This window comes from Oncorhynchus nerka, linkage group LG3 (genome assembly GCF_034236695.1).
Source record: "Oncorhynchus nerka isolate Pitt River linkage group LG3, Oner_Uvic_2.0, whole genome shotgun sequence".
NCBI lineage: Eukaryota > Metazoa > Chordata > Actinopteri > Salmoniformes > Salmonidae > Oncorhynchus > Oncorhynchus nerka.
The window spans coordinates 2,738,941-2,750,163 of NC_088398.1; the positions used below are offsets into that span (position 1 = coordinate 2,738,941).

Consider the following 11,223-nt stretch of genomic DNA (forward strand, 5'->3'; position numbering starts at 1 on the left):
AGCCGCCAGAGCCCCTCAGCCCAGAGCAAGCAGAGCCCCTCAGCCCAGAGCAAGCAGAGCCCCTCAGCCCAGAGCCGCCAGAGCCCCTCAGCCCAGAGCCCCTCAGCCCAGAGCCGCCAGAGCCCCTCAGCCCAGAGCCGCCAGAGCCCCTCAGCCCAGAGCCGCCAGAGCCCCTCAGCCCAGAGGTGCCAGCGCCCCTCTGTCCAGAGCTTCCGCCCCTCTGTCCAGAGCTTCCGCCCCTCTGTCCCGAGCTGCCCCTCAGTCCAGTGGGGTCATTTAGAGGGGTCGCCGTGGTTAGGAGGCCACGGAAGCAGACAATAAGGCGGACTAAGACAATGGTGAGGTGGGGTCCGCGCCCCGCGCCAGAGCCGCCATCGCGGACAGACGCCCACCCAGACCCTCCCCTATAGGTCAAGGTTTTGCGGCCGGAGTCTGCACCTTTGGGGGGGGGGGGGGGGTACTGTCACGTTCTGACCTTTATTTCCTTTGTTTTGTATTTATTTAGTATGGTCAGGGCGTGAGTTGGGTGGGCAGTCTGTGTTTGTTTTTCTAGGTTTTGGGTATTTCTATGTTTCGGCCTAGTATGGTTCTCAATCAGAGGCAGGTGTCATTAGTTGTCTCTGATTGAGAATCATACTTAGGTAGCCTGGGTTTCATTGTGTGTTTGTGGGTGATTGTTCCTGTCTCTGTGTTTTGCACCAGATAGGGCTGTTTTTGGTTTTCCACGTTTATTGTTTTGTAGTGTTCATGTTTATCTGTTTTTATTAAACATGAATCAATATAACCACGCTGCATTTTGGTCCGCCTCTACTTCACCACAGGAAAACCCTTACACAGTGTGCCATCACAGCAGCAAGATTTGTGACCTGCTGCCACGAGAAAAGGGCAACCAGTGAAGAACAAACACCATTGTAAATACAACCCATATTTATGCTTATTTATTTTATCTTGTGTCCTTTAACCATTTGTACATTGTTAAATCACTGTATATATATAATATGACATTTGGATTGTCTTTACTGTTTTGAAACTTCTGTATGAGTAATGTTTACTGTTAATTTTTATTGTTTATTTCACTTTATATATTCACTTTATATATTATCTACCTCACTTGCTTTGGCAATGTTAACACATGTTTCCCATGCCAATAAAGCCCCTTGAATTGAATTGAATAGAGGAAATGGCTTTACATTCTCAACGAATGCGGCAAGTTGGGTTAGAGAGAGAGAGTGAGAGAGAGAGTGTGCAGGCTGAAATTGGGTGTGTCTTTTGAGGATATCCTCTCATATGCTGCTGTGTTCGCACCAGTGAGCTCTGCTATCGTGCAAAGGTGCCAGGGGGAGGGGGAAGGGGTGGTAGTTGGCATCCAGGGGCAGACAGGGACTGCTATAGGAGTTATGGGAAGGCAGAGGGAGGCATGAAGAAAGGGGGAGGCAGGGGAGGAAAGGCAAGTTTGTATTAGTTGGAATGGGCAGGGGAGACATGGGGGCAGGGAATGGCATAGGATTTAGGGGGAGACATGGGGAGGTTTTGGGAGGAGGGTTGGTGTTAGTTGGCATGGCCAGGGGAGGTTGTGGGAGGAGAGTTGGCGTTAGTTGGCATGGCCAGGGGAGGTTGTGGGAGGAGGGTTGGTGTTAGTTGGCATGGCCAGGGGAGACATGGGAGCAGGAACTGCTATCAGGAAGTCTTTAAGAGGAGTCATAACAACTGCCTCTGTTTTTCGATGAGAGAGAGAGAGAGAGATAGATAGAGAGAAAGGAAGTGAGAGAGAGAGAGAGAAACGAAGTGAGAGAAAGAGAGAGAGAGAGGGAAGCAGATAGTGTTGAAGTGGACACGGGGGCAGACGAGGACAGTGAATGAGTTCTTATGATTTATACAACAGATTATTTAAATTGTTGGTTGGTTTGACTGAAAAAATGTATAAAAAAAGAAGGAAGAGGAAAAAGAGAACAGCAGTAGAGAGAGTGAGAACGGGAAGGAGAGAGAAAAATGGAAGTTAGAGAAAGGGAGGGGAGGAGGGACAGAGGGAAGGAGAGACAGAGGGAGGGAGGGAAGGAGGGACAGAGGAAGGGGAGGATAGTTGTGGTTTTCCACAATGAGAGAGAGAGCGAGAGAGAGAGAGAGAGAGAGAAAGAGAGAGAGAGAGAGAGAGAGAGGAAGCTGACAGAGTCTCAGTCCCTGCAAACAAATATTCCCTGGCCTGTTTACCAACAAAAGGCAACCACCATGACTACCGTGACTCATTCATGACTCATACCACATGGATGTGGCCGGACATATATTGTTCACTAAGGCACATTGCAGGCAGGTATACACACAAACACACTATAATATATGCCATTTATCAGCACACACACACACACACACACACACACACAAACACACACAAACACTGTACAAAACATACACAATAGTGTCATCAATATAACTTGCTACCTTGTCCCTCCTTTTCAATAAACATTACCATCTCTCCACTGTGTGTGTACGCGCGTGTTTGTTTGTGTGTATGCGTGCGAGTGTGAGAGCTCACCGTTTTACCAGCACCTACAGTGAACCTAACAGAGAGACCATTGATGTACAGTATGTGTCATATTGCCTGTTCCATGCCTGTTCCCTGGTTGCAGCTCTCATTGAACCTGGTTAAATAAAGGGAAGGCTGGATATCTCTACTACAATAACCACAACACAGTGTAACGACTTCAGTGGTGTTATTCATCATCTCTCTCTATTCCAGGGCCAGATAGAGACAGAACACACCTAATAACATTCAGGCAGCAGAACAGGTTTTGCACATGAAGGATGTTGGTCTACTCTAGTGTTTACGAGTACTTAGAGAGGGCAGAGCAAAGTTGACATTAGCCTTAGGGTTCACAAAATAATACCTGAAACATGTCTGTACTGACACACCTACAACTGAAAGAGAATGAGAGTGAGTGGAAAACAGACTGGAGCAGATATTACTTTAGGCTTTAGGACACACACACACACACACAGACACACACACACAGACACACACACACACACACACACACAGACACACACACACACACAGACACACACACACACACACACACACACACACACAGACACACACACACACACACACACAGACACACACACACACACACACACACACACACACACACACACACACACACACACTCACTCACAAACACAGATACATTCTATTGCAGTGAGTCACCAACTTTGTTACACAATGACACACACTTAACTGAATTTATTCTCCTGACTCCACCCACTGCCCCCACCCCTCTGTAACGGCCGTTAGTGGAAGAAGGTGAGGACCAAGGTGCAGCGTGGTACGTGTTCAGCATTGTATTAAATATAACTGAACACTAAATACAACGTAACAAAAGGCACAACCGAAACAGCTCCGTCAGGTGCAAAACACACTAAACAGAAAATAACTACCCACACCCCATAGTGGGAAAACAGGCTGCCTAAGTATGGTTCTCAATCAGAGACAATGATGACAGCTACCTCTGATTGGGAACCATACCAGGCCAAACACCTACAAATATAACACACAGAACAAAACGTAGAATGCCCACCCCAACTCACGCCCTGACCAAACTAAAATAGAGACATAAACAAGGAACTAAGGTCAGGACGTGACACCCTCTCTCTCTCTCTCTCTCTCTCTCTCTCTCTCTCTCGCCCTCTCTCTCTCTGTCTCTCTCGCCTACCTCTTTCTCTCTAGAGGCAGAGGGCTAATAACATCGTATCCATAGAAATTATTTATTCAGCCCCTCCCTCATTTAGCACTATAACAACTAGCATAGAGCTGCCACTTAATCACTGTGACTATAGCAGCTGTACACACACACACACACACACACACACACACACACACACACACACACACACACACACACACACACACACACACACACACACACACACACACACACACACACACACACAGGAGAGGACAGCTAAGAAAGGCTAATATCCCTCTAGTTTATCTTTACACAAACACACCTGATGTTAATGTGCAGCCAGGCATAAAGGCATCATTATAGTGAGGATATTAGTGTGTACAGTGCAGGGGTATGTTAAGGATGGGCTGGAGGAGATCAGTATCATTATAGTGAGGATATTAGTGTGTACAGTGCAGGGGTATGTTAAGGATGGGCTGGAGGAGATCAGTATCATTAGGAATATGCTTTATGGCATTAACTGTGCTGGAGAGCTCAAGGCGGTCAATCACCACCTTCCGGAGACACCTGAAACCCCACCTCTTTAAGGAATACCTAGGATAGGATAAAGTAATCCTTCTCACCCCCCTTAAAATATTTAGATGCACTATTGTAAAGTGGCTGTTCCACTGGATGTCTTAAGGTGAACGCACCAATTTGTAAGTCGCTCTGGATAAGAGCGTCTGCTAAATGACTTAAATGTAAAATGTAAATGTAAGGCAAAAAGGGATACTCCATTCCTCTTTTTCTACTCTTAGAACCAAAAGGGGTTATATTGCTTGGCACCCCTGAAGGTTCTATATAGAACCCTATTTGATAAGAACCCCAGGGGTTATTCTTCACTGAACCAAAATGGGTTCCATATAAATTTGAACCCTTGGAAACAATTTCAGTTCTTTATAGAACCTTAAGGGGTGCCAAATACAGCATGAAGCAAGCAAAGCCTTTTTGGTTATATCAGAATCTTTTTTTTCCCAGAGTGTAGATTTTTCTTTCTCTAGAGCTGAGATGGGTTCCAGGAAGTGGTGATGGTTGTGAATGAGTCTTTGTGGTGCTTGTTGCTGTAATCAGGCTCACACAACACCACACACCCCTCAGAGAAGCATGTGATATTAGTCTGACTGCTATTGGCCGAGTCGCAATTGTTAATGAGAACTTGTTCTCAACTTGCCTACCTGGTGAAATAAAAATAAAAATATATATTTTTTTAATTACATACATGCAGACACGCGCACACAAACACACACACACACACACACACAAACACACACACACACACACACACACACACACGCACGCACGCACGCACACACACACACACACACACACACACACAAGACTGATTGTAGAACTACAGTGGTACTAAATGACCAGCACTATCTTGCCTTGTTGCCTCTCTAGTGTAAAGTCTTGTGTGTGGTGTGTTTCCCATGAGATAAAGGATAAATAAGCAGTGCTTGACTTGGGCAGGAGCTCACCGTAGCTGAGTACCAGCACCTCAAGTTCTTTTCTGCTTGAGTTCCTGTTCCTCTTATAGAATATTATCTCAAAAGTATTGTGGAGCTCCTGCACCTAAATATAAACAGTACCGCCAACCAAAATGATTACCGGAACCAATTTCAGTCCATGTCAAGCACTGTAAATAAGTCACACCACCGTGTGTGATGCCTCTGTTCACAGGATGTTGTGTGTGTGATGCCTCTGCTCACAGGATGTTGTGTGTGTGATGCTTCTGCTCACAGGATGCTGTGTGTGTGATGCTTCTGCTCACAGGATGCTGTGTGTGTGATGCCTCTGCTCACAGGATGCTGTGTGTGTGATGCTTCTGCTCACAGGATGCTGTGTGTGTGATGCCTCTGCTCACAGGATGCTGTGTGTGTGATGCTTCTGCTCACAGGATGCTGTGTGTGTGATGTTTCTGCTCACAGGATGCTGTGTGTGTGATCCCTCTGCTCACAGGATGTTGTGTGTGATGCCTCTGCTCACAGGGTGTTGTGTGATGCCTCTGCTCACAGGGTGTTGTGTGTGATGCCTCTGCTCACAGGGTGTTGTGTGATGCCTCTGCTCACAGGATGTTGTGTGTGATGCCTCTGTTCACAGGGTCTTGTGTGATGCCTCTGCTCACAGGGTCTTGTGTGATGCCTCTGCTCACAGGGTCTTGTGTGATGCCTCTGCTCACAGGGTCTTGTGTGATGCCTCTGCTCACAGGGTCTTGTGTGATGCCTCTGTTCACAGGGTGTTGTGTGATGTCTCTGCTCACAGGGTGTTGTGTGATGCCTCTGTTCACAGGGTGTTGTGTGTGATGCCTCTGCTCACAGGGTGTTCTGTGATGCCTCTGCTCACAGGGTGTTGTGTGTGTGATGCCTCTGCTCACAGGGTGTTGTGTGATGCCTCTGTTCACAGGGTGTTGTGTGATGCCTCTGCTCACAGGGTGTTGTGTGTGTGATGCCTCTGTTCACAGGGTGTTGTGTGATGCCTCTGCTCACAGGGTGTTGTGTGTGTGATGCCTCTGCTCACAGGGTGTTGTTTGATACCTCGGTTCACAGAGTGTTGGTGTGTCTGTGTCTGTGTTTGTATGTATGCGTAGTTTCACAGGGCATGTCACCTGAATTCTGATTTTCTACTTTAGAATAGTAATGTTCACAATAACCCGGAGGGGTGTATGGAGCCAGTCAGCCAGTAAGGTAGCCCTACAGGTTAGTTTGGCCAGTTTGGAGAAGTTTGGCAAGTCTGGAGAAGTATTGCTCGATTGGAGAAGCTAGGCCAGTTTGGAGAAGCTTGGCCAGTTTGGAGAAGTTTTTCCGGTTTGGAGAAGCTTGGCCAGTTTGGAGAAGCTTGGCCAGTTTGGAGAGGCTTTTCCGGTTTGGAGAAGCTTGGCCAGTTTGGAGAAGCTTGGCCAGTTTGGAGAAGTTTTTCCGGTTTGGAGAAGCTTGGCCAGTTTGGAGAAGTTTTTACGGTTTGGAGAAGTTTTTCTGGTTTGGAGAAGCTGGGCCAGTTTGGAGAAGTTTTTCCGGTTTGGAGAAGCTTGGCCAGTTTGAAGAAGTTTTGCCGGTTTGGAGAAGTTTTTCCGGTTTGGAGAAGCTTGACCAGTTTGGAGAAGCTTGACCAGTTTGGAGAAGCTTGACCAGTTTGGAGAACGCTGCAGTGTTACTACATTCTTCTTAACTGAAAAGTAGTTGGATGAATAACTACAGTCAGAATAAGAGGTATTCACTCTCATTCAAAGACATTAGACATATGCAGGGATTTCTCCTTTCTGTATGTTTTCTGTTGTTGTTTGGTTACTATGGTGATACAGTCATGTGAAGTAATTACTAACTTTAGAAAATATATATGCCTAGTATAATTTGTTCAGTAACTAGTTCACATGAAGAAGAGAACAGAACATTGCAGTTTCCATTTCCATCAGATAAAGAGGAACAAGGAGAGGAAAGGGGAGTGGAGAGTGGGGTGTGGTAATCAATGTTTAAAACCAACAGCCCATCCCTCTCTTCCTCACTCCCTCTCTCTCTCTTTCTCTGACTGTCCAACTCCTCGCACAACTTCGGTGAGTGAAAACTAAACCTAGTAAAACATGTACCTGAGTGCCTCGCTGATAAAATGCTTCAGTTTGTTTTAGCTGTGTGTGTCTGTGATATGTTAGATGTGCCAAATTATACATTCTCAATGGGGGGTTTACAACATTTATTTGCAATTGTGTGTAGTTTAATGTTTTATACTTGACTGCAAAAGTATGAATAACTTCAGGGTGTGCTTTGCAACAGTTAGTAAGTGCCTGTCCACACTGTTTATGATCTAGAGCCAAGCTCTGCGGAGGGCGTAACTCTGTCTGCCTTTCCATTCAAACATGTGTGGCTGCTACTCAGAGCACTACGCAGTTTAGATGAAAGAATCTCTCTTCTCTTCCTCCTCCTCCCCTCTCTCTCTCCCTCCCTCAATCCTTCCCTAGTGGAGAACACTACCTCTTTCTATCCTCCACACCCCCCTCTCTCTCTCTCGCTCTCTCTTTCCTTCACTCTGTCCTTACCATAAACTCTCTCTCCCCTCACTCTGAACATTCTGTGAGTAGAGTCTGTTTCTAGTTATCAGATGGGCAGTCAGAGGGGTGGTAAGAAGGTGTGTCTGATTTGATGCCTGCTGGTCCTGGGGCAGCTGACAGTGACTCAGAGAGAGATCAGTGGAGTCCACCACAGTGACTGGGGTTGTTCCTTACAACTATAATGTTGTGCTTACCATGTTCGTACTGTATGGTTGCTTCAACGTCCTTATTTGACCGCACTTACTGCAAGTCACACTGGAGAGGAGGGTCAGATAAATGAGGGATTTACATTACAGACGCTTCCTTAAACTCAAGAACTAGACTATGGGTAGGCAGAGCAAGAGAGAATAGAGAGCCACCTCCCTATATAGTGGTGAGATATGTGAAGGGACAGAGTGAAGAGACACACCTTAACCTAACTAGATAGAAAGAGGGTGGAGACAGGTGAGGGGTGGGGGAGGTGCTGGGATTTCTATGTTATCGTTTGCCTGAAATTACCAACGCGGCTTTCAGCCTGTCCACCAATGTCCTCCCATCTGTCTTCTTGTCTATGTGTCTGTCCCTCTCTCTCTATCTTTCTCTTTATATATATTTACTTTCTATCTTTCTCTCCTTAAATCCCCCAGAGTTAATGAGGGAGACATGCAAGGGCGTTGGCTAGAGCCATGTCTGTTTGTGTTTAAACAACTCAGCCCCCTCTTCTCTTCCTTTCTCCACTCCATATCCGCCTCTCTCTCTTACCTCTCTCCGCCTCTCTCCCTCTCTAATTGCCTCTGTTGCGTTGCTCTCCATCTCTCCTCCCCCTCTCTTTCTCTTCCTCCCTTTGTGGTAGAGATGTAGAACTTGTTTGCAGTAGTGGGGTGTGGTGTGTGTGCAGTCAAGTCTTTGCTGCGTGTGCAACAACCGTTAATATTCTTTAAACCCTCTATTCAACCTGAACCTTATGTTTAAACATGATTAAACCAGTGCCAACATAACTTTATTTCCCAGACATGTATGGAATGGTGACCCGGATGTAAGATAAAAATAGATTTGAATTGGATTATTCAGTCAACAATAAGACATTTATCCCTTTAACTTATTTTCTGGGATTTCACATTTCAAAAAGTCAAATAAATTAATAAAATATCTCATACAATGTTGATAATATTAGATGTATTATACTGTGAATACAGAGTAAGCAAACATTCCTCTCTCTGTGCGTGGACATCATGTCCACTAGCATCCTGCTATCATAATAAAACATTGATAATACCACAAATTAATAACCTATACTTGTACCTCTATTCTCTCTCTCTCTCTCTCTCTCTCTGTGTGTTGTAGTCAGTCACCATGTCACAGGTCCAGCAGGCTATGGCATTGCTCATCTCAGCCTTCCACAAGTACTCTGGCAAGGAGGGCGACAAGACGACCCTGAGCAAGGGAGAACTCAAAGATCTGCTCAACGCTGAGCTTGGAGAGATCATGGGGGTGAGTGGATCCTAGGAACAGTTCAGTTCAATCATGCTTTATTAGCAGCACGACCAAATACAATACTGCTAAAGACAGACACTATTGTAATATTGAATTGCTTGGAACATCACAAACACATGACCCACCTCATCCAATAGAATAACTTAATCTCTCACACCTTTATAAACAAATAACAACTGTGTGGATTCTAGTTTGAACTTCTGAAATCAAAGTCTCACCCATTACCTCTCTCTCTCTCTGATCATTATAACAGAAAAACACTGACCAGGCAAAGGTTGACAAGATCTTCAAAGATCTGGACGCTAACTCAGATGGCAGTGTGGACTTCCAGGAGTACGTCACACTGGTGGCCTGCCTGACCATGATGTGCAATGAGTTCTTCACCAAGAAGTGAAACAGCTCCCCCTGCCCACTCTCCACAGAACAGCAGCTCTTGCTCCATGAGTGAATTCATGATAAGATTAGCAAGATCCTCAATGCAGGTTCAGAGGGACAGAGATGCAGGTTTACACACATACACAGAAAAAGGGTTGGGTTGATTATACACACCACACATAGACAGACAGGTGAAGGACACAGACACAGACACTGACCTGTACACATACAGACATATAGGCTACTATCTCATTAGATGGAGAGGAAGATCTGTGGTTTGTTTAAAGTGAAAAATGAAATAAACTATTTTAATATGTTTGGAAGAAAGCTGACTTATCATTTGTGCAGGTGTGTGTGTGTGTGTGTGTGTGTGTGTGTGTGTGTGTGTGTGTGTGTGTGTGTGTGTGTGTGTGTGTGTGTCTGTGCATGTGTGATTACCTGTGTATGTCCTAAATAGGATACAGCAAGCAACATGAATCAAACATGAACCTTTGTTTTCAGACACTTGGTGAAATAATACAATATGTTGATTATGTCAACGTAACCCAAAACCACACAATGAAATTAGGGGTTATGAGGCATAGCCTATATTTGACTACTTAATTACGTCACAATATTGTTATCTACTCCAGAGCCAGTAAGAATACAGGAAGTCAACTGTTACTGTATAAAGTCGCCCTGCATAAACCGGAAATAAATAGATTAGCCAATCAGACACCTGGCTGCTGGATGGAATAAGGAAGTAATCCGCCTGGGGCGGCAGGGTAGCCTAGTGGTTAGAGCGTTGGACTAGTAACCGGAAGGTTGCAAGTTCAAATCCCCGAGCTGACAAGGTACAAATCTGTCGTTCTGCCCCTGAACAGGCAGTTAACCCACTGTTCCTAGGCCGTCATTGAAAATAAGGATTTGTTCTTAACTGACTTGCCTAGTTAAATAAAGGTAAAATAAATTTAAAAAAATAGGCTAATCCTAATCCACAGACAAAGGCCATTTTAATCGTAGATCTTCTCGGCAGGCTGGGCGCGACTGGCTGGGTCTGTGGGATTGATCCACCAAAGATTGGAGGATACCCAAAATCTATTTCTCCAATAGGAATCCCAGATCACGCTTGTGACAGCACACACATGCATCTAATCTTCCTCTCTCCCATTGACCTCAATACGACCACATGGTGATCTGTTCAACTACCCCTGTTCTGTAGTTGTTCATGGAAGTAATTGTTGGATGTGCCTCTAAGTTTAAACCCTCTCTGACTCTCTACCAACTACAGGTAGTAACCGGCTTTTGCACAGAAGGCTGTAGTGAATGGAGGTGGATGGAAGCGCCTTTGATGTGGTTTAGATAATCTATTGTTTGCTTTTGGCTGTCTGGTGACATGTTCGGCAGTGTGAAGAAAATCATCTCTCTGTTTGAGACTCAACGGCAGCCTCGCCCCCTCTCTCTACATTACATTTACATTACACTTCCCTCCATCCATCTCTCTCTCCATCTCTAACTCCTTCCCTTCCTCCATCTCTCCCTCCATCTCTACCTCCTTCCCTCCATCCATCTCTCCATCCAATCTCTAACTTCTTCCCTTCCTCCATCTTTCTTCATCTCTTCCCCAATCCCCTCCCT

General features: G+C 45.4%; 1 protein-coding gene across 1 annotated transcript; it reads left to right on the plus strand.

The window, feature by feature from the left end:
- Nucleotides 1-7,159: 7,159 nt before the first annotated feature.
- LOC135563758 (ictacalcin-like) lies at nucleotides 7,160-9,933 on the plus strand. The gene is made up of 3 exons (XM_065007061.1): nucleotides 7,160-7,266; nucleotides 9,082-9,228; nucleotides 9,485-9,933. Exons 2-3 carry the CDS (start codon nucleotides 9,091-9,093, stop codon nucleotides 9,623-9,625), a joined length of 279 nt encoding a protein of 92 aa, XP_064863133.1. The 5' UTR covers nucleotides 7,160-7,266; nucleotides 9,082-9,090; the 3' UTR covers nucleotides 9,626-9,933.
- The last annotated feature ends 1,290 nt before the right edge of the window (nucleotides 9,934-11,223 follow it).

Excerpts from the sequence above, each read along its gene's own strand:
- LOC135563758 (XM_065007061.1), top strand. The coding sequence starts at position 9,091 with ATGTCACAGGTCCAGCAGGCTATGGCATTGCTCATCTCAGCCTTCCAC. Across the intron at positions 9,229-9,484 it reads AGCTTGGAGAGATCATGGGG|AAAAACACTGACCAGGCAAA; the intron begins GTGAGTGGATCC and ends TCATTATAACAG.